This window comes from Lithobates pipiens, unplaced genomic scaffold, assembly GCF_037356315.1.
Source record: "Lithobates pipiens isolate NorthernLeopardFrog02 unplaced genomic scaffold, aLitPip1_a1.2 Scaffold_22, whole genome shotgun sequence".
In the NCBI taxonomy this organism is placed as follows: Eukaryota; Metazoa; Chordata; class Amphibia; order Anura; family Ranidae; genus Lithobates; species Lithobates pipiens.
Genome location: NW_027507784.1, coordinates 228,187,997 through 228,211,813, shown reverse-complemented (window position 1 = coordinate 228,211,813; position 23,817 = coordinate 228,187,997). Strand labels below are relative to the sequence as shown.

Sequence of the window (23,817 nt, the reverse complement as noted above, 5' to 3'; positions counted from 1 at the left end):
AGCAGGGTGACCCGTCCGGATCGGTGCCGATCGGTTGCACCCCTAGTATCACCATACTCTGGAAGAGTAGCAGAATGTGTGTTGGGGTGTAATTTTTGCTATATACATGCTATGTGTTGGAGATATATTATAAATTGACAACTTTGTGTAAACAAAAAATGCGTTTTCATTTTTCCACGTTTTCCAAAAATTTCTGGGAAAAAATTAACCGTTCAAAAGACTCATTCTGCCTCATAGATTATACGTTGGGGTGTTTTGCTTTCCAAAATTGGGTAATTTTGTTGGCAATTCTGTTGTCCTGGTGCTCCAGGGACTTCAAAAGTGTAATATAGGTGGTTGAGAAATGAGATGTCATTTATGCTCCTGAACGTGCCACAGCAATGTTGGGCCTTTGTATGTGGCCAGGCTTTGTAAAAGTCTATCACATGTCGTATTGCTGTACTCGGGAAGAGTAGAAGAATGTATTTTGGGGTGTAATTTGTTGTATGCATATGCTGTGTGCAAGAACCTGATAATATGACAATTTTGTCAAAAAAAAAAAAAAAAAAAAAAAAAATCTTCATTTTGCAAAGGATTGTGGGGAAAAAATTACAACTTAAAAAAACTCACCATGATACTTAATACCTTTAGAAAGTTTATTTTCTAAAAAGGGGTCATTTGGGGGGTAGTTGTACTTTCCTGACTTGTTAGTGTCTCAAGAAATGAGATACACCTCGTGTACTGAAGGCCTGATCAGATGTGATCAATTTTCAGTATTGGCACCATAGTTTGTAGACTCTATAACTTTCACAAAGACCAAATAGTCACAAGTCTGGGGTATTTTTACCAAAGATATGTAGCAGTATACCTTTTGGGCAAAATTTATGAAGAAAAATTGCTAATTAGCAAAATTTTATGACCAAGAAAAAAGCATTTTTTAACAACTTACGGTCTTTTTTTTTTTTAAATTTATAGCATAAAAAACCCACTAGTGATTAAATACCACCAAAAGAAAGCTCTATTTATGTGAAAAAAGGATGCAAGATTCATATGGGTACAGTGCTGCATGACTAATTGTCATTCAAACTGTAAGAGCGCTGAAAATCGGTCTGGGTAGTAAAGGGGGGGGGGGGGGGGGGTGTAAGTGCACTGTATTGAGGTGGTTAAAGTAAAGCAGTGCTGTAGCGCAAAAAATGGCCTTGTCAGGAAGGGGGAAAAACCTTTCCGGAGCTGGGGGGGGGGGGGGGCTGAGGGTGTTTATCCTTGGTTCACTTATATAGACAACTGGTTGTGGCAGGGTAATCCAGCGCTTTGCCATTTGTTTATATATAGGCTACATGCTGCTTTATTTGGGATAGGATGTTGAGAGCAGATCAAGTGAATTCTCCCAGAGAGAATTTTTTGGTAATGTAGGTTTTTGCCTTCAGAAGGAGAAATGGATTGTTGGATAAGGAATGAAATATCTCTAGCATTTTTAAAAGTAGCTCCCTGTTGCCAACCTCTACCAAAAATATGATCTGTTGAAAGTTTCCATTGTGCCACTGTTTAAAGGTGAGATGACTAAAGTGCTCCTGGAGGTCTGGTGTTCCATAGGGGGAATAAAAGAAGATGCAGACTATTATACAGCGCATGTGTATTTTATGCCCCACTAATCATGTGGAGTATTGGAAAGGGTTCTCTATATTTCCTCTGCGTGTCCAGTGAGGGGGAAGAAAGTATTTGATCCCCTGCTGATTTTATACATTTGCCCACTGAAAAATGATCAGTCTATAAATTTTAATTGTAGGTTTTACAGCAGGGGTCTCAAACTGGTGGCCCTCCAGCTGTTGCGAAACTAAAAATCCCATCATGCCTCAGCCTGTGGGAGTCATGCTCGCAGCTGTCAGCCTTGCAATGCCTCATGGGACTTGTAGTTTTGCAACAGCTGGAGGGCCACCAGTTTGAGACCCCTGTTTTACAGTGAGAGACGGAACAAAAAAATACAGAAAAACGCTTTCAAAAGTTAAATTGATTTGCATTTTAATAAGTGAAATAAGTATTTGAACCCTTCGCAAAATGAGTTTGTACTTTGTGGCAAAACCCTTGTTGGCAATCAGAGGTCAGACATTTCTTTTAGTTGGCCAAAAGGTTTGCACACATCCTCAGGAAGGATTTTGTCCCCCTCTTTGCAGATCCTCAAGTTAAGGTTTCAAGGCTGACCTTTGGTAACTCGAACCTTTAATGCTCTCTATGCATTATCTATGGGAATAAGGCCTGGAGACCGATAAGGTAGTTATTCCTGCGCTGCCACTATTATGTGATGAATCGAACTGCTGCGTTCACCGAGATGGATCAAACCGTATCCACTTAATTGTAACGTAAATTGGTGTCGCGCTGTTCTAATTTAGCGTATTATTTGGAAGGGGATGATTCCCTATCTTCCTTACTCAATGGAAAAAGGGGGGTAGTGTAGAGCTGAAAGATCTACAAAATAGGAAGAGAGGTATTTTGGGATATATTATCCACTACCACGATATAGGACTCCCCTATAGCATTTAATACGTTGGGCATAGTAATATAAAATGCCAAACACACAATAAAAATAAACCCAGAAATTAAAAATTAATAAACACACTACGGGGGTGTCTTCACCTAAACACCAGACAAAAAATATATAATATATAGTGCTTATTTAACCAAAAGTAAACTTAGTGTAATCGTGATACACAAATGTAGTCAAAAATCATAAAAGTAAACACACTGCAGAGCCAACTGTGGCCTGCAATTTAACCATGATACAAAGTGAAAAAACAGGTTCAGCACCATCACCTGCAACAATCCAAGCAACTAAAAGTGCTATGTGCTGATGAAAATGATATGAATAAGTGAGTAAACAGTTACAAAGAAATATCTAATAGTGCAATGTATAAAATGAATTTAAAATTAGTGTGAACGCAAGTGACTGAAATAAATTAATAGACGTGAATTTCATGAGGTAGAACAAGCATGAATGATGTGAAGAAAATTAATTTTAAAAATTTTACAATAAAAGTAAATGCCCTACAGAACCTATTAATCAGGCATGTAAGGTTTAGCTCGTTGAAAAATCTGAATTCCGAAAAGTGCTGAGTGCAATATGACTTCGGTACCGATACGCTAAAACAAAGCTCTAGAGCAGCATATGTGAAAAAACAAAAGTGCATACATTCATATTAAATAAACGCACTACAGGGCCAAGTTCATTTGTGCAATAAACTGCAAGTGGATCAGTGGAATGTCGCATCCACTTGGGCAAATCAGTCCAAGAACAGGCGGTGAAAGGAAACAAGTGAGGGCACTTAAAAAAAAAAAAAAAAAAGTGTGTGTGTGTATATATATATGTATATGTATATATATGTATGTGTGTGTGTGTGTATAGTAGTTCCTCAAAGTGCTTGTGCTTTTGTTATAAATGTGCAATCTGAAGAAACACCACTTCCCAGTGAGTTCCTCCTTCGTGACCATACACAGGTGGGCAATGGCCCCTTACCTTATGGTAAGGAGAAAAGCGCCTTAAGCTGGAGGTCTCTTTAAGGTTCTTCCCACCAGGTTAAAACTTCTCCTTTCCAGTGTCTTTGGAACTCCAGGGAACAACAATAAAATAAGAGGGGTACCATGGTGTAATTTTTGAAATTATAATCAATTTATTAAACTTTACACAGGGTACTCACAATTTTCATTCATAAAAATTCTTTGTAAAAACGAGTAGCGAACTCGTGTCTCTATGCAGCAGCAGAGGGCGTCCTTCCCGTCCCTATGCGTGGCGTCACACCACGTGACTTCATCAGGGTTTTCCCTGATGTTTATCATATGCCCCCCTATTCTCCTCTTATCAAGAGTGACTAAATTCAGTTCCTCTAATCTTTCCTCATAGCTGAGTTCCTCCATGCCTTTTATCAGTTTTTGGTTTCCTTTCTCCAGTTCCCCGATATACTTTTTGAGAACTGGTGCCCAAAACTGAACTGCATATTCCAGATGAGGTCTTACTAATGATTTGAACAAGGGCAAAATCATATCTCTCTGTAGTACATACCTCTCAATACAGGAAAGGACTTTGCTCGCTTTGGAAACTGCAGCTTGGCATTGCATGCTATTATTGAGCTTATGATCTACCAAAACCCCCAGATCCTTCTCCACTATGGATTCCCCCAGTTGTACTCCCCCTAGTATGTATGATGCATGCATATTCTTAGCCCCCAAGTACATAACTTTACATTTCTCAACATTAAACCTCATCTGCCACATAGTCGCCCGATTAGACAGAGCATTGAGGTTGGCTTGTAAATTGGAGACATCCTGTAAGGACGTTATTCCACTGCATAGCTTGGTGTCATCTGCAAAGACGGAAATTTTACTTTTGATCCCAGACCCAATATCATTTATAAAGATATTAAAAAGTAAGGGTCCCAACACTGAACCTTGGAGTACACCACTGATAACCTTAGACCATTCAGAGTAAGGATCATTAACCACTACTCTCTGAATTCTGTCTTTTAGCCAGTTTTCTGTCCATTTACAAACTGATATTTCCAAACCTGTAGACTTTACCTTACACATGAGCCATGTGTGCGGAACTGTATCGAACGCTTTTGTAAAATCCAAGTATATCACGTCCACCGCCACCCCTCTGTCCAAGGTTTTACTTACCACCTCATAAAAAGAAATCGGGTTTGTCTGACAACTTCTGTCTTTCATGAATCCATGCTGTCTGTTGCTTAAAATGTTTTTTTTCTGCAAGAACTCATCTTTGTGGTCTTTTATTAATCCCTCCAGTATCTTCCCAACTATAGAAGTTAAACTAACGGGTCTATAGTTACTTGGTAAATTGAATTGAATATACGCAACCACATTGGCCCTGCGCCAATCCAGTGGTACCATTCCTGTCATTGAGTCCCTAAAAATTAGATACAATGGCTTTGAAATTACAGAGCTCAATTCTTTTAGGATCCGTGGGTGGATGCCATCAGGTCCAGCTGCTTTATCCACCTTTATTCTGTCCAAATATTATTTATAGACCATATCACTTTTGAGCCATTGTGGATTTGGGGCTGCCTCACTACCACCCCCGTTATGGACATGAGCTCCCCCATGCTCCTTTGTATACACAGAGCTGAAGAAAGTATTAAGTTAGCCTTCTCTTTGTCCCCAGTCACCCACTCCAGATTATTTTGCAAAGGGCCTACATGCTCAGACTTGACCTTTTTTACTATTAATATATATGAAGCATTTTTTTGGGGTTTGTCTTACTATCTTTTGCAATCTGTCTTTCATTTTGAATTTTTGCACCCTTGATTCCCTTTTTACATATTCTGTTATATTCCTTTTAACATTTAAATGACACTAGCGTTCCTATATTTTTTAAAAGCAATTTTTTAAAGTTTATAGCTTTTTTAACTTGGGCCGTGAGCCACATCGGTTTTATTTTTAGCCTTTTAAACGTATTGCCCATGGGAATATACTTTGCCGTGAGATCACGAACAGTCTTTTTTTAAAGAATTCCCATTTCTGTTCTGTGCCCATTGATGCCAATATTCTCTCCCAGTCTAGGTTCTGGAGAGCAGCCCTCATCCTTGGAAAATTTGCTCTCTTGAAATTAAGTGTTTTTATCTTTCCCGTATGTGATTTTTGCTTACAGCTAACATCAAATGAAATCATGTTATGGTCACTGCTACCCAGATGTTCCTTTATCTGAACATCAGTAATACGTTCTGCATGGTTTGAGATTACCAGGTACAACAGAGCATCATTCCTAGTTGGGGCCTCCATAAACTGGACCATAAAATTGTCCTGGAATAGGTTTATAAATTTTTGCTCTTTAACTGTCCCAGCAGTGCGATTACCCCAGTCAATTTCTGGGTAGTTAAAAATCCCCCATTATCACTGTCCCAGCCCTTGCAGCCCTTTCTATCTGTGCAAGGAGCTGAGTCTCCTCCTCCTCATTAACATTGGGTGATCTATAACAAAAACTCCAATGATTAACTTTGAACTACGCACATCTGTATGCAGTTCCACCCATAATGTTTCGGACTCATCACACTCTCCGTCCACCAGGTCCTCTTTCTCACTCGCTTTGAGATCACTTCTCACATAGACAGACCCCTCCACCTTTCCTTTTTACTCTTTCCAAAAGAGTGCATAGCCAGTAATATTAATAGCCCAGTCATGTGAGGAATGAAGCCAAGTTTCAGCAATACCGATTGCATCATAGCTCTCCTGATGCACCAGAGCTTCCAACTCGCCTATTTTGCTTGGCAGACTTCTGGCATTGGTGAACAAACATTTTAATTTATTAATATATTTTGACCGGTCACATACTATCCTCTTGGGTGTTCCAAGGGTTCCAGGGTTCTCTCCCTGCTGCTCTCTGCCTTCACAAGATCAAGAGCCTGACAAGCTCCATCAGTGCAATCAGCTGCTAATGCACCAGTGATTTATCACAGATCTGCCTCCTTCACTTCATTTAACTCTGTGGCCACAAGCATTGTGGGAAAAAATTACTTAAAAAAACTCGCATGCCTCTTACTAAATACCCTGGAATGTACTTTCAAAAAAAGGGTCATTTTGGGGGGTATTTGTACTGGCTTGTTCGGGTCACAACAAATGATAGGCCACCAGTACTTCATGTGTGATCATTTTTTTTATGATTTGCACCACAGCTTGTAGACTGTAACTTTCACAAAGACCAAATAATATCCACTAATTTGTGTTATTTTTACCAAATATATGTAGCCGTATAAATTGTGGCCACAATTTATGAAGAAAAATTTATAATTTTCAAAATTTCGGTCTTTTTTCATTTATAATGAAAAAAAACTGCGTTGATCAAATATCACCAAAAGAGAGCTCTATTTGTGTGAAACAAAGGACAAAAAATAAGTTTGAGTACAGTATTACATGACTGAGTGTCATTCAAAGTGTGAAAGCTGAAAATTGGTCTGGTCACGAGGAGGGTTTAAGTGCCCAGTTGTTAAGCGTTAGTCGTGTTTGTTTTTTTAAATATGTTGTTTACCTTGGTCTATTCCAAAGTGGTTTCACTGAAAAAATAAATCGATAATACACTTAAACATCTGACAAAGTATTTTTATGTAACAAAAAGGTTATTAGTGTCATCTGGCATTATTTTGGTACTGTATACCTGGTTTTGCTTGTCTGATATGTTGCACCCTGCATTTTTACGGTAGAAAATGGAGAAACTGAAATGTCTCCTGAAGAATGCTGGGATCACAAAGATGAACCAAACGAAGCCGAACCAGGAGGTGGTTTCTCGGGTGATGGCGGGTCCGCTGAAGAGGTTGCTCAAGAAATGGAAGAGGAAGAGGAGATCACAAAACCCAAAACTGTTGTTGCCCCACCAGACGCCCCCAAAAAAGAGCATGTTAATGTGGTCTTTATTGGGCATGTTGGTATGTCAGCTTTTATCTTTTATTTTACTAGTAGTGTGTACTTGACTTAACTGAAAACCTGTTTAGGCTGACCGATCACATCAAGGGGTTGGAACAGCCATTTACCTGTTTCATTTGTAAATTTAAAATTGCGGTGTAAACAGGCAAAGCAGTCGGTATTGTAAATGTAAACACATTTTATATTTTTATTCACAACCTTTCCACTGTTTGCTTATTGGTTTTGTAATATTTTCATAGCTTGTAATACATACTGGGCATATAGATTTTCTTCTTACATCAGGGGACACAGAGCCATAGTAGTTAACGATGTGGGCTATAGGGCCACTGATAAGTGATGGACACCGACACGCCCTAAGGCAAGAAGTGTACTCCCTATATAACCCCTCCCACTACTGGTAGTCCTCAGTTTTTTCACCAGTGTCTTAGGTGTTGGTCACGAGTAAAGATGTGCCGTGCTGAGCTCCACTGGAAGCAATCCTTGCTGGGGCTAGTCATGCCGATCTGTTCTGATTCTTTTCATGGGCTAAATGAATGGTACCCGGGCCTCATGTCCAAAGAAACGAGGTTTTGCCTGCGAACACTTCTCTTTAGAGAGCTGGGATCCAGTACTTTTTGGTAGTAAGGCCATAAAGTTTTTACTGGCCAGGTGCTGTTGCAGGTCCAGGATTGAGGTTCCCCGGTTCCTGAAGGTTTCCGAAAAGGTCTCAGAGCCCACCGTGAAGGGTGAAGATTGGGTCTTTATCTCTGATAAAGCCCTGCTCCGAGGAAAAGGTAAGGGAGATTCTCAGGAATTTCTTTCTATAATGTTGTCATGCCTACGTGTCACCACTGGGGGCTGTATTGAGCATTCACGGTCCTGGAAACAGCACAGAAGCCTTCATTCTCCTCTCCTCCAGCCGCAACAGATCCTCTGGTAAGAAGGGGGGTCTGCTTCTCTTCCTGTGCCCCCAAATTTTTTTTCCCCTTCGGGGGATAGGATGCCGAACTAGTTTCCTTTTTCAAAAAGACAGACGTGGCCACTCAGCGGAGGATTTACCCCCCACCAGGTCTGCATGTTCACAGGTCGACACTCGTGCGGTAAAGCACTTTCTTTTGAAAGGGGGGTTGCCGTAATTCACGCTGGGAGTGTGGCTAATGGCAGACACCGGCCACACATGTAGGAAGGTGATTTTAGTGCTGTATGTTTGAAGCTGCTGCTGGTTGTGGAGGGACAGAGCAGGAGGATGGCTTGTTAGAGACGCTGGCGTTTTCCCTTTGACAGATTATACTTTACCAGGCTAGGATTAATAGCAGCTAATGGTGCTGAACTATAGCCTAGCAATGTACATTCTTTTGCATAGTGCCTCTGCTTTATGCTTCAGGCTATGAATGGTAATGGGACCAGGAACTTTTCTCTAAAGGGGTCAGTGGTTTTTCACTATAAACTGAATCCATTTTCAAAAGAATGTAATCCTCTGAGGGATGCGGCTAGTCAGATGGAGCCTTCAGGGGAAATTGTTGTAAAAACACTGTTGCATAAAACACTTCAGTCCCTGTATATATCATACAAAAGGTTTTTTTTCTTCTACCATTTGTAATTTGGAAAGAAGATGCTATGAAGTCTCTCCATAGTGGGGCTAAACATAGCAGATTCTAGTTATCAGGACCCTCTTATTGAGGTGCAGAGGGCTGGGGATCAGGTAGGTCTTCCCAAATATTTGTAAGATACTTATTTACCGTATAAATACCGTGCCCCTCGGCTTATACTCGAGTCATCGCTGTCTGCCCGCTCGATCAGCGTGTCAAGCAGACAGACAGCGGCCATTCTATAATTCAAAAGCCGCGCCTCCGGCTCCGCCTTCGCCTGTGATAGGCGGAACACTGAATTTCCCAGCAGCCTGTGTTCCGCCTATCACGGACATCGTATCATCCTCGTACTACGGACGAGGATGATACGATGTCCGTGATAGGCGGAACACAGGCTGCTGGGAAATTCAGTGTTCCGCCTATCACAGGCGAAGGCGGAGGCGCGGCTTTTGAATTTTACAATGGCCGCCGAGGCGCCGACGAAGAGGGCACGGGACGGAGGCAAGGCACGGCAAGGCAAGGCAAGGCACGGGACGGAGGCAAGGCAAGGCACGACACGGGACGGAGGCAAGGCAAGGCACGGCACGGGACGGAGGCAAGGAGGCAAGGCACGGGACGGAGGCTCGGGACAAAGGCTCGGGACACAGGTAGGCTGGACACACACACACACACACACACACACACACACACACACACACACACACACACACACACACACACGGATGGAGACACACACACACACACACACACACACGGATGGAGACACACACACACACACACACACACACAGGGATGGATGGATGGAGACACACACACACACAGGGATGGATGGATGGAGACACACACACACACAGGGATGGATGGATGGAGACACACACACACAGGGATGGATGGAGACACACACACAGGGATGGATGGATGGATGGAGACACACACACACAGGGATGGATGGATGGATGAAGACACACACACACAGGGATGGATGGATGGATGGACACACACACACACAGGGATGGATGGACGGACACACAGGGATGGACGGACACACAGGGATGGACGGACACACAGGGATGGACGGACACACAGGGATGGACGGACACACAGGGATGGACGGACACACAGGGATGGACGGACACACAGGGATGGACGGACACACAGGGATGGACGGACACACACACAGGGATGGACGGACACACACACAGGGATGGACAGGCATGTCTCACCCTCGGCTTATACACGAGTCAATAAGTTTGCCAGTTTTTTTGGGGGTAAATTGGGGGCCTCGGCTTATATTCGGGTCGGCCTATACTCGAGTATATACGGTATCCTCTTCTGAGGATCATAATATGGAAGGAGTAGCATCACAAGACAGGTTGCTTGTGTATGCCCTTACTCAACCTTTTTTGCTGCCTGCAGCACAGGCTCTTGAGGAACCTACCTCTAATTTGGGTTCATTAGAACCTCCCCCATTTGGGGATGTTTTTTCTTATTAATCCATGGCTAAAAAAGCTTATGTATTCTGAATGGGAAAATCCGGATAAACAATATTATCCTCCCAAGAAATTCTCCACACTTTATCTATGAAAGAGGATTTCTATGAAGAAAATGGGGCGTTCCAGCAATTGATGCTGCAATCGACTCAGTGAGGAGAGTCTCACATGTCCAATGGTTAATGCGCTCATGTTAAAGGATCCAACAGATACAAAGTTGGAACTTCTTTCTAAAAACAATGTCTTTTGCAAGTTCAGTAGCGCAGCCGTTTCTTGCTGCAATTGGTGTATCTCAGTCCATTAAGGAACAGTGTGTGGAGATACCTGAAATTCTGCTTTATCAGCAGGCCTGGCAATGGGCTGGTGTATCTGAAGCACTGTCTCACAGTACATGCTATGAAAGACTCATTTAAGCCTTATGGGTTATGCTTGGACGTGCGAAGTGCATTCTCGCAGAGTTCTGTGGCTGAAAAATTGAACAGCCAAAGCACCATGTAAAAAAGCTCTTATCTCGCCTGTTTTTTTTCCATGTCTATGGGGGTGCCTGTAAAGCCTTGCCTGTGATCCTTTCAGCGCTGATCACCGCCGTTTTTTAGCTCTGTCCCTCATGGTTTTTCAGTGTTGGCGGCCATCTTGGGTATGGGCAAGGGAAAGCATGATCTCCTGTGTCTCGGCAGCCATTTTTACTTTGATTTTGTCCTTATACTGGATGCCTGGCGGCCATTTTCTAGAAGCCTGAGCATGTTTTTCAGCTTCCCTGGAGACAGCATGTGTCCCTGTACTCCGGCGGCCATTTTCCCAGTGTTTTATGTCCTTATGCTGGACACTGGGCGGCCATTTCCTTTCAGCCTGAGCACATTGCAGAGCGGTTTCAGTGCCATTAGCAGCAGCTTTAACTGACAGAGCGTTTTCCTCTGCACCTTGCAGCCAACAGACCAGGGGCACTACTTACTGGACAGTGCAGAACCTTTCAGGGTGGTGACTCCTGCGGAAAAGAGCCCCTCAGCCAGCAGCAGTAAGGAGGGTGGGACCATCACTGTCCTAAGTCCCCTTCAGGTGGCAGACTGGGTAGGGTCAGTATGGCTTCAGAAACTGTTTCTTCCCCCGAAATTCAGGCAATTGCAACCGGTTCGCCTGGCGAATGCGCAGTGCCTTTAAATACCTTGTCGGCAGTCCTCAATTCGTTCGTTGCCAAGATGAAGGCGGTGCATGGGTGCAAAGGTGTTAAAATGCACCTCCTTGCCCCCTGTCCTCTGGGGAGAGCTCTGACGCAGACTCGGGCCCTGCTGAGGCTGGTGACCCCTTTTCTGCCGTTTCAGATGAAGCTGACCAGGACCGTTCAGACAGTGAGGATGAGTCCACGTCCGGGTCCGCGTGCGACAAAGCGCTTGTTGGACCACTTATCACAGCTGTGCGAGATACCCTGAAAATTCAGTAGCCAGCATATCCCTCTGCTGATGTAGTGGTCCCGTAAGCCAGCCCGTTCAGCTAAGGTGTTCCCGTATCTGACTTATTTTGACAAGTTAATTTACAAGGAATAGGGTCGCCCGCAATGGACCTTTTTTGGTCCCTAAATACATGGCGGTGCGTTACCCCTTTGGGGAGAGCCTTCTCAAAGTGGCCGGTTCCTCCGGTCGTGGACCCCCCAGTATCTAGGTTAAACAAAGTAATCATGATCCCGGTAGTGCGCAGTCCTGCATTTTAAGGATCCCCCGGACAGGAAGGCTGAGGCAGTGGCTCTTCCTTGTTTATGGTTGTGGGATCAGCCAATGCGACCAGTACTGGCATCCGCACTTGTGCCGCAGACACTGAGTGGGCAAAACTGTTGCACTGCGAATTGGGGGGAACAGCAGGCTTCTCCTGTCTGCGTGAAATTGGCAGACCAACTAGTGCAAGGCCTTAAGTAAGTTTGTGACGCGGCCCTGGATACTCTTTCCCTGTTATCCAGGGCTTCAGTGTCAGCAGTAGTGCTGAGGCGCCGGATTTGGTTAAAATGCTGGTCTGCAGACCAGGCATCCAAAAAAGCCCTGACGGATCTTGCCTTCCTTGGCGACCGGCTCTTTGGAGCCTCTTTAGATGACATCATTAAAAATGCCACAGGTGGGAAGAGTACACTATTCCCACAGGCCAGGAAGGCTAAGGAGCCACGCCGTAGGCAAGGGCCCTCTTTTTCCGCTCACAAACTGCTTTTTCGTCCGCCCGGAGCTTCGGCTAAACGTCCCCAGCCCAACAGAACGGCCATGGAAGGACAGAAACGTCCCTGGAACCGCAAGCCTGCGAAGAAAAGTGCTACCGCATGAAGGTTTGCCCCCCCCTACCCATGACTTAAGTGGGGGGTCGCCTTTGGGAGTTTGCAGCCTGGTTGTCCTCTCGACTGTCCGACCAATGGGTCTGCGATCTTATTTCCCACGGCTACAAGATGGAGTTCCTCTCTTGGCCACAACACTCTTCCCCTCCAGCATTCCTATTCTCCCGGGTCGCCGGGAGGCCCATCTGGTGGCAGTAAGGGACCTGCTGAATCACGGGGTGATTGTACCTGTTCCGGAATCGGAACGTTTCCAGGGGTTCTACTCGAACCTGTTTGGACGTACCCCTCCCTTCTTGGGAACTACATTCTTGTATCTAAAAGTCCCCAATCACTTTGTGAAAGTGCAGAGGTTCAGAATGGAATCAGTTGACTCGGTAGTCGCTGCACTCCCATCAAGGGGGACTCCCTGGCGTCCTTAGACATCCAGGATGCGTACCTGCACATACCCATATGCCTCCGGCATCCAAAGTTTCTGCGATTTGCAGTCGGGGAAGCCCACTACCAGTTTAGCTCTCCCTTTTGGGTTTACATCAGCCCCCGTGTCTTTACCAAGGTATTGGCCCCTGTTTTGGCCTTGCGACGGCAACGCGGGATCGCGATCGTGGGATACCTAGGCGATCTCCTCCTGAGAGCATCTTCCGCCTCGGAGTTAGAGGAGGATGTGGCGTTCACCATGCAGACCCTGCAAGAATTTGGGTGGCTGTTGAACCTAAAGAAGTCGGTGATGGTGCCGACTCAGCGTTTGGAGTACCTAGGCTTGCTTCTGGACTCCATAGAAGTGAAAGTGCTTCTCCCTTCGTACAAGTTGCAGACTCTGAGCCACGGTCAAGCTGCTGATGAACCGCAAGTGGGCGTAGCTTCTGCATGCGAGTCCTGGGACTCATGGCAGCCTCTTTCGAGGCAGTACCATATGCCCAGTTTCACACCAGAGTCCTGCAGAAGGAGATTTTGACAAAATGGACCAAATCTCTGTTGTCCCTGGATCAACAGGTCCAGGTGAGCCAGTTAGTCAGGTATTCCCTGATCTGATGGTTGAGGTCCCCGGTGCTTCAGCTTGGGAAGTCGTTCCTACCGCTGAAATGGACAGTGATCGCAACGGACGCCAGCCTATCCGGCTGTTGTGGAGTGATGGGAGTTCAGTCGACTTGGGGCCTCTGGTCGACGGAGGAATCCAAGTTGCCGATCAAACCTGCTCGAACTGAGAGCGATCAGGCTATGCCTCTCCACATGGTCGTTGAGACTGCAAGGGCGTCCGATCAGGATCCCGTCAGACAACGCCACTACAGTGACATACGTCAATCACCAAAGATGAACAAGAAGCTTGACCACCGCACGGGAGGTACGCTCACATACTTTGGTGGGCAGAGCGACATGTACCGGCCCTGTCGGCCATTTACATCCTGGGTGTGGAGAACTGGCAGGCGGATTATCTAAGTCATCAGATGCTGGAGGAGAATGGGCGTTGCATCCGGAGGTGTCCGGGCTACTGTTCCTTATGGTGGGGCACACCAGACGTGGGTTTTCTGGCCTCCCGTCTCAATCAGAAGGTGCAGAGATTTGTGTCCAGGACAAGAGATCCGTGGGCAGACGCGCTGGTGGCTCCATGGGATCGGTATCAGCGGATTTACGCCTTTCCTCCACTGAAACTGTTGCCACGTCTGCTTCTCAGTGGAATCTGAGGGGATCCCAGTGATACTAGTTGCCCCAGATTGGCCTCATCATCCTTGGTACACAGATCCTAGTGCGCCTGGTGGCAGATGCTCCCTGGCGACTGCCATTGTGAGAGGACCTTCTGTCTCAAGGTCCGGTTCTCCATCCTGCTTTACCATCACTGGCTTTAACGGCATGGCTTTTGAGAGCCAGGTGTTAAGGAACCGGGGTCTGTCGGACTCGGTGATCCCAACTATGTTGAGAAATAATCTTCTCGGAAGATATATCATCGTACCTGGAAGGCCCACATCTCCATGTGTGAGGAGAAAGGATGGTATCCGCGCTCCTTTTTCTATATCCAGGATCCTGCTGTTTCTTCAGCAAGGGGTGGACCAGAAATTGCCGTTAAGCACCATTAAAGGGCTATTATAAGCCTTGGCTGTCTTTTTTTTTTTTCTCCCTTCAACAACCTCTGGTGTCTCACTCTCTAGTGAGTAGTTTTGTTTAGGGGTTACGACATGTAGTCCTTCCGGTGCGTCCGCCGTTACCCCCGTGGGATCTGAACCGGGTGTTTTCAGCGCTTGAAAAACCGCAGTTTGAAAATATGTGAGAGATTCCCCTGTTGACTCTCCCAGAAAGTGGTCTTTCTAGTTGCTATCACATCGGCCAGGAGGGTTTCGGAACTGGTGGCCTTGTCCTGCAAGTCGCCCTATCTGGTTATCCACAAGGATTAGGTGGTGTTGCGTCCACAGCCCTCTTTTCTGCCAAAGGTGGTTTCGGTGTTTCACATCAATGAGGACATTGTGTTACCATCTGTGTCTTCCTAAGCCAAAACATCCTAAGGAGGTGGCCCTTCATGCTCTGGATGTGGTTTGGGCTCTGAAAGTGTATTTGTCTGCCACGGCTCTCTTCCGTAAGTCAGACTCGCTGTTTGTTTCGGTGGCTGGTCAAAAGGCATGGCGGTCTCGTCAGCCACCATTTCCAGGTGGATCAGACAGATTGTAGTACAAACCTACGCCTTGAAGGGGTAGGTGCCATCCTTTCCTGTCACGGCCCACTCCATAAGGGCAATCAAACGTCTTGTGCCATCAGACGTCAAGCGTCTGCCGCTGAAGTGTGTAAAGCGGCGACCTGGTTGACTATCCACACATTTACAAAGTTTCACAAGGTAGATGTCAGTGCATCGGCTAATGCCTGTTTTGGCCGCAAAGTTGTGCAGGCGGTTGTATAGTTGCAATTGTGTAATAAATTTTTTCTTTTTTCCGGTTTTACCCCCCCCCCCCCCCCCCCAAAAAAAACAAAAAAACGCAGTACCTTTTTAAGTTAATGCATTGTTGCATTAGTTACCGCAGTTTTATTGGTGTGGTTGAGGGTGGTGCCTCCCGTTGAGTTGTACCCTGGTTTTGTGGTGATTTTCCCACACACTGTATTTTATTTTATTTTTTTTGTGGGTAAAGTTACACTAGTTCCCACTTGCTGTGGTGAATGAAGTTTTTTTATGCGGTTTTTCCCACCCCTCATTTGCCCCTGCTTGGGGACGTCCCAATGGCTAAGAGGAGCTGTGTCAGTCGGTGAAATATAAGAGAATTTTTATTTTTTTTGTACTCGCCGTAAAATCCTTTTCTCTGTAATTAACGACTGACACAGCACCCACCCCTTTTTTTCTTTAAGTTATGCTGCTTGTTGATGTACTGATGACAGCATGGCAGGCTGAGGGGTTGTTTCCTAAGGGACTGCCCCTTGGGCGCAACTGGAAAGTTCTGTGTTTTACATAACATGTAATGTCTAGTATTCTCTTAAAGGTGGCGTAACAACCAAATGGCTAAGAGAGGAGCTGTGTCAGTCGGTGAATTACAGAGAAAAGGATTTTACAGTGAGTACAAAAAAATCCTATTTTTACCAGTAAAGAAGAGATTCAAACATTCCTCCTTTAATCGTGCTGAATCTCCTATGCCAGGGGCATCTGCCTCTAGGCAGTCTCGACGGCCTCAACTGTCAGGTTCAGAGGAAAGTCCCGAAGGGCAGCACCACGGTCAGAAGACATCTTGGGACAGAAAGCCCATAAAGGAAAATGCTAAAGCCTTCTCATGAAGGGGCACCCCTGCTTGTTCGGGTGGGGGGGAAAGGTCCTGCAATTCTCAAGATCTGGCAGGAACAATGTCAAGACAGATGGATTTCTGCAGTTTTTTTTTTTCCTCTAAGTTACGACTATCCCTGGATCATTTATTATCCCAGTCTGTGATCAGAGGTTCCCTTAGTGGAACAGGGCACAGGGTTTGGCTCAAACCTTTTAAGGTTCCAGAACCAAACGGAGAGGTAAGACCCATTATAGATCTCGAAGATCTGAATCGGCACTTAAACATCCGATCCTTTCATAATCCGTCTGGTTGTGTCCATCCTGCAAGGAGGGGAGTTTTTTTGGCTTTAATAAATATTAAAAATGCATATCTCCATGTGCCAAATTTTCCTGCTCACCCGAAATTTCTGCGTTTTGAAACATAAAATTATCATTTTAGTTGTTGCCCTGCCATTCTGTTTAGCCACAGCACCACTGGTTTTCGGAAAGGTTCTGGCACCTGCTTTAGCTAGACTAAGGGCGCAAGGTGCAACGGTCTTAGCCTATTTAGAAGATCTTCTTTTAATAGATCTCGGGTCTAAACCAGTGTCTGATCATAGCTGTAACTACCTGAAATCTCGGGGTTGGATATTCAACCTCGGAAGATCCTCCTTAAAACCATCAAGGAGATTACAGTATTTGGGGCTGGTTATAGATACCATACAGAAGGTATTCTTACCCCAGAGAAGAATCCGTTCCATTGTAGGACTAATTCAACTTATCAAAACAGGAGAATTCTTCCATTCGGCTGTGCATGAGATTGTTAGGGGAAATGATGGCCTCCTTCGAGGCCGTCCTTTACATGCCGTTTTTACTCAAAAACTGCTTCAAAACACCATCCTGTCCGTCTGGAATAAGATTCAGGCCTTGTTTGTTTCCAATACTCTTAACTCCCGACGCAAGTCAGAGCCTAAATTGATGGTTGTTATCCAGCAAAGGGGAAAATCTTTTTTTTTACCTGTATCCTGGAAGGTGTGAACAGATGCCAGCCTTCTAGGCTGGGGAGCAGCCCTGGAAGAAGATTCTGTCCAGGGGAGATGGTCCAGGTTAGAGGACCTTGCCTATCAACTTTTTGGAAGAGTCAGGCAGTATGTCTGGCCCTAGAATCTGGGACGGTCAGACTACGGGACTGTCCTGTGAGGATTCAGTCTGACAAGACCGTGGTGGTGGCCTACATCAATCACCAGGGGGACACGAGCAGTTGTGCAGCCCAGAAAGGTGAATAACGTTCTAGCTTGTGCAGAACACAACATTCCTTGCCTATCGGCAATTTTTATTTACAGGAGAATGATCTCTTCAACCTCACATCTTCCTAGCAATATGTCAGAGATGGGGGTATTCTGGACATGGCCCTATTCGCGTCTATATTCAACAATAAAGTCGACAACTTTGTCGAACAAGGGATCCGCTAGCAGGCGGAACAGAAGCATTAGTTCCATTGGATACGTTTTTTCACAGATCTATGCAATTCCTCCAGTTCTGCTACTTCCATGCCTTCTCCGCTGGATTAAGCAGGAACGAAAGGAGGCGATTCTGGCGGCTCCAGTGTGTCCCAGAAGATGCTGATTTATCAAGATCATAAAGATGGCAGTAGGAGTCCTTCGGACTCTGCCATTATAGCCAGACCTTCTCGCATAAGGTCCGGTATTTCATCCTAAAAGTGGACAGACAGCGTCAAAATACACTATTTTTTCCAAATGGATTCGTCAAATGATTGTTCAAGCTTCAGCTTAAAGAATAAAATTCTTCCTTCTTATATTAAAGCACACTCATCCAGGGCAATTAGTGCCTCTTGGGTGGTGCATCATCAGATCTGTAAGGCCGCAACTTGGTCTTCGGTTTATACGTTTATCAGATTTTATCAAATCTGTGTTAAAGGTCATGGGTATATTGCCTTTGGGCGCAGTATAGTGCAGGCTGCAGTATGAGTACTCTGGCCTCCTGTTTTTTTGTAGTCTCCCTCCCTTAAGTTGCCATTGCTATGGGACATGCCACATAGTAACTACTATGGCTCCCCTGATCTAAGAAATAGAAAACAGGATTTTTAAAACTGCTTACCTGTAAAATCCTATTCTTTGTACATCAAGGGACACAGAGGTCCCTCCCTTCTTGGTATACATTTGTATTGCTTGGCTACAAAACTGAAGACTACCAGTAGTGGGAAGGGATATATAGGGAGTACACGTCTTGCTTTAGGAGCGTGTCAGTGGCACTATAACCCAAATAGTAACTACTATGGTGCTGTGTTCCCTGATGTACATCAAAAGGATTTTACAGGTAAGCAGTTTTAAAAATACTGTTTTTTTTGTTGTTTTTTGGGCTTAACGGGGCTTGCAAAAATGTTTTTTTTGTCTAGTTTTGACCAATCAGATTTTTAAAATTGGGGTCACTGTACATTAAACGTGAACATTTTATTCCATAATTTGCAAGCTATAAATTGACACTTAAAGTGTTACTAATCTCACAACCGTAAAATCAGTAAGTATATGCAATAAAGCATGCTTGTTATACTCGCTGTGCACGTTTTGTGTATTAGGGGGGGAGAGGGGTGCATGTGATCGCTGAGGGCCAATCAACACTGTCCAGAGGGTCAGGGGTCATATAGCCTCATAGGACAGTCAGAGGAGAACGTTTTAACCGATGCCCGCCTGAACACTGATAGAAGTCACAAGACTGCCATATAACTGCTGGGAAAAGATATTTTAGCAGTTTGTTTACTAAAATTGCAATGCCATGTTTTGTGTCTTGTGGGGTCCTCCTGTGTTAGTGATATGAACGTCTACAAAAAAGTCATACTTGCCTGCTCTGTGCAGTGGTTTTGCACAGAGCAGCCCAGATCCTCCTGTTGGGTCCACCACCGATGCTCCTAAGTCCCTGCTATGTTTCCATTCAAACACTTGGCCACAACTTATTGCCTCACTGAATTTGACAACAGCAGGTGCCAATGGCCTCAGGAGGGAAGAGTCCCTGTTCTTCGTGGCTCTCGTGCAATAAAGATTGAGAGGGAGCTCCGCTAAGTATATTGGGGGCTGCTGCACACAGATTGTGTTTTTTTTTTTTTTTTTTTTATCGCTCAGTTAAGTATTTTACAGACAATACATCCTGACATGGGCTACATCCACAACAATGGAGAGAGCAAAAAACGCAACCAAGATGCATTAAGAATAGTAACATTGTACATATAAACCATGGCATATCTGAACCAAATATATTTCCAACCCTGCCGTTCTCCCAGATAGGCACTTTCCATTTTTTTTAAACCTAAAACTAGTTGAATACCCCAGGAAAAAAACTCCCAGCCCAAGGGATATCTGCCTTCAGTGTCACTTTAGGTAGAATGAAAATAGCCCACCTCTGCTCATAATAGAAAAAACACTTTCTTTCCTCTAAGTTTCAAGAAGGATTAAATCTACGCAATCAAACGCCCTATTCTCTCTCCTCCTCCAATGTATCTTAGGAGTCAATCCATCTAAACCTTACTTTCCTAAACTTCTTGGGGGCTCCACTATTCTCAGGTCATTTTATACATCAACACATCTGCATTTATTATTTTTATCCATCTCCTGGCAATGAGTTTCCTTACCCCAAAAAATAGGATCCTGAGAGTTTTGTGTAGGCCTTTTTTTCTTACTTGAAGATTCCTAGTAGACATCTCAGAGGAGAACAAATGTTGGGGAGATCAGAATGATCCGAAATACTCAGTCACCTGGGACCATAATGGCTGCACTTTCACATTCCCATACCATTATGTAGGAATAAACCCTCCGCCCCCTTGCATTTATGGCAGTTAGTCGAGTTGCATTCGATAGTCTAGCTGGTGTATAATATTGCTGATGCAACTAGCGGAACTGGATAATTTTGTCAGTGGAGGAGACAACAGATCCCAAATACGTGTCAAGTACCTCCTGCCACACTTCTCCCGAGAGCTCGGGGTCAATCTTCACCCACCTCTCCATGGGTCTAGAAGTTGTAACCGTCACTCCCGGGCCTACTGCCGCATAATACCTGGATATTCGCTTAGCTGGATCTGGATCAGTTAGAATATTCTCCAGCTCTGTATTCTGTACCAAAATTTCCCTCTCCCCAAACTGTTTGGTCGCTGCATGCTGAAGCTGTGCATAGCGGAAGACCCAGGTCCTGGGCATTCCAAATTGTTTTCTTAATTGATCAAAGGTACAAAGATGGTTGTCTTGGTAGTTTTTGTGCAAATACCTTATACCATATTTAGCCCACATGCCCATCAGATAGTTTAAGGGATTCCTCTAGGGTTTTATTATACCACAGGGGACTATTAGGGGACAACCACAAAGGGTCGTCTCTCCTCCATTGTTAGCATATGTGGAACACCTTCCCATGACCGTACCCATCTTCCTCCCCGGGATCCCCTTCTTATATAGCACGTTTTGCAGGGTTTCCTGTGAGGTGACAACTCCTGCCTCCAACAGGGTAGTAGCATTGGGTGTTTTTTGGAAAGTCGCCAATGCAAAAAGATAAGCTGAGAGTCTATAAAGTAGGACCTCAAATCGGGAAGGGCCATTCCACCCATCCTAACTGGCATCTTCAGGACTGCCAGTGATACCCTGGGCGCCCTGGAACCCCACAGAAAACCCACAATGAAAGAGCCAAGTTGCTTAAAAACTTTAAGGGTTTCATAGACTGGCGAGTTCGAGAGAATGTACAGGAAATTAGGAAGAAAAATCATAAACAGATTTATCCATCCCATCAAGGTAATCAGCAAATTCTGCCACCTCTGTGCCTTCTCTCTAAAGTTCGCCATTACTGGTGCCAGGTTTATTTCAAGGAATTTAGATATGGGGAGCTGTACTTCAACCCCCAAATACCTAAAAGAGGTGGACAAAGGAATGGGGCAATCTGACGATGAAGCTGTTGCGGTCTCAATAGGGTAGAAAGAGGATTTAGTCCAATTAATTTGAAATCTGGAGTAATCTCCAAACTCCTGAATCAATCGAAAAGCCTCCAACAGTCAGGGCCCCAGATCCTGCAAGTATTAAAGCATATTGTTTGCATATAACGATACTCTCCTCAAACTTCCCAAGTCACAGTGCCGTCAGATCTGGAGTAGTCCTCAACCTAACTGCTAGAGGCTCTATAGCCAGGGCAAACAGGAGGAGTGAAAGTGGGCACCCCTGCCTGGTGCCCCCGAAATATAGGAAATGCATCTGAAATAATGCCATTAACTCTGTCCAACAGATCCGTATACAGAAGCCGCACCCAAGAGATAGGGCCAAATCCGTAAGACTCTAGAAGGTGGAATAAAAATGGCCAGTTGACAGTCGAAGGCCTTTTTTGTATCCAAGGAGGCCACTATTCTAGTCCTAGAGTTATCATGAGTAGTCTGGAGTTTTACAGAGAGTCTCTTAATGTTCATTTGAGCACATCTGCCTTGGATAAAACCTGTTTGATCAGCATCTACTAATCTTAGGATGACTGATTGTAGCCTTCCTGCCGAAGATTGTTCATCTTAATGTATTAAAGTGGTTGTAAACCCTTGCAAACCACTTTGACCTACAGGTAAGCCTAGATTAAGACTTACCTGTAGGTCCAAGAAATATCTCCCAAACCTATACGGTTTAGGATATATTTGCCTGAAGACGGGCACCGATATCTACGGCGCATGCGCCGTAGACAGCGGCGCACTGAGCGGGGCATCGTCGATGACGGCAATGCCGCGAGTCTCGGCTCCCGTGCGCATGCGAATCACAGCGCCGGAGCAGCGAGACCCACCAAGAAGATGGACGCTCGGAACTAGAGGGGACAGCGGTGACTTCGCTGGCTCCTGTGTCAGGTAAGTGACACATAATGGACTACTATGCGATGCATAGTAGTTCATTATGCTTTGCCTTTACAGGGAATGAAAGAGGAAGTAAACTCATCAGGGTTTACTTCCTCTTTAAGTTTAAAAAAAAAAAAAAAAAAAAAAAAAAAATCTGCCTTTAGAACCACTAACTGTAATAAAGATGAAACGGAAAAAAGTAAGGTGAAGGAGACTAGGCTTAACTCATGGATAATTTGTATCTAAAGCAGACCTTCACTAAATCTTTTTCAGCTTTCCATCTATTAAATCTTCTGCCCTTGTTCCAACTTTGGATAGTAAAACATTTTTTTTTTTCTGCCACTAAATGCCTTTATACAGCCCACTTTGTTACCCGTCGACTAAAAAGCCTAGGCCTATGACATGCACAGCTCTCACTCTGATTGGAAGGAAGGGGGGATGAATCATAAGAGGGCCAATGAGAGCTGCTGAGCTGGAGGCTCTAGCTGCCCAGTTAAAATAGTTTAAGCATAATTGGCAAGTATAGAATCACAGTGTGTATATATAAAATATGCAAAGTAGTTGGAGGGAAGCTTCAGAATGGCAAAGATGTTTTTATTACCAACTATGTGAGCAGACTGCAGTTCCTCTTTAACATTTTTTTTTCTTTAGTTCATTTTATCTGAATCATTTGCAGGTTTGATCTGTGCATAAATCTACCATTATGGGAGGGAGGGGTGTGTAATTGAATAAAACTGCAACAGACAATCTGGAGCAGCTGTGCAAATTAGCCATTTCTTCTAGCACCTTATTCAGCATTACAAATTGTCTCTCGTTCATATTGGAGCGACGGGTCAAATCGCATGAAGAGTCACAGCCTAATGCCAGTAATGGCACTGTTCCAATCGGTGCAGCGCCGCACCGATTTGGCAAAAGTAGTTCCTGCACTCATTTTCAGATTTTCAGGTAGTCCAGCATTCTGATTCCTGTAGTTTTTAGGAAGTCAAAATAAAAGGATTTTGATCTTCAGTGGTGTGTGGCCATTTCTTCTAATTTCAGTGAGCCTTTTACACTGGAGCGGTGTGCTTGTAGGACGTTAGTCCTGCAAACAGCGTCTTTTGGGGCAGTGGAGGAGTGGTGTATATAACACAACTCCACCGCTCCTGCCTTTTGAAATGAATGGGTGGCGCTTTTGGGCACATTTAAGCTCCCCTAGCAGCCAAAATGTGCAGCTAAAACTACGGCAAAGTAGCTGCTCAGTGTGAAAGGGCTCTAAATCTTCCCTTATGTTTGCAGGCATACATTTAAATTCACTACTGAGAAACAGTGGGATATGGCTTTCAAAGTGATTCTCATCAGTTTGTGATTTATTAGCTGCTAGAATTGATTTTTAATTAAGCAGATTGTCTGCTGAAACAAAATTAAAAATACCTGGATGCATCCTCCTGGTAAAATCACTTTAAGTACAGCGACGTGCTGGTACTTCAGGATGAGCTTCAGGGGCAGACTGACCC

General features: G+C 44.6%; 1 protein-coding gene across 2 annotated transcripts in view; it reads left to right on the top strand.

Annotated features, from left to right (window-relative positions):
• GSPT1 (G1 to S phase transition 1) overlaps positions 1 to 23,817 on the top strand; it is a 577,045-nt gene that overhangs the window by 133,879 nt on the left and 419,349 nt on the right. The window contains exon 4 of one of the 2 annotated variants that reach the window (XM_077448901.1): positions 7,179 to 7,400. The exons of the other annotated variant lie outside the window; for it this stretch is intronic. Within the exon in view, the coding sequence (XP_077305027.1) occupies positions 7,179 to 7,400 (222 nt within the window). The remainder of the gene's footprint in view (positions 1 to 7,178; positions 7,401 to 23,817) is intronic. 2 annotated transcript variants of the gene reach the window in all.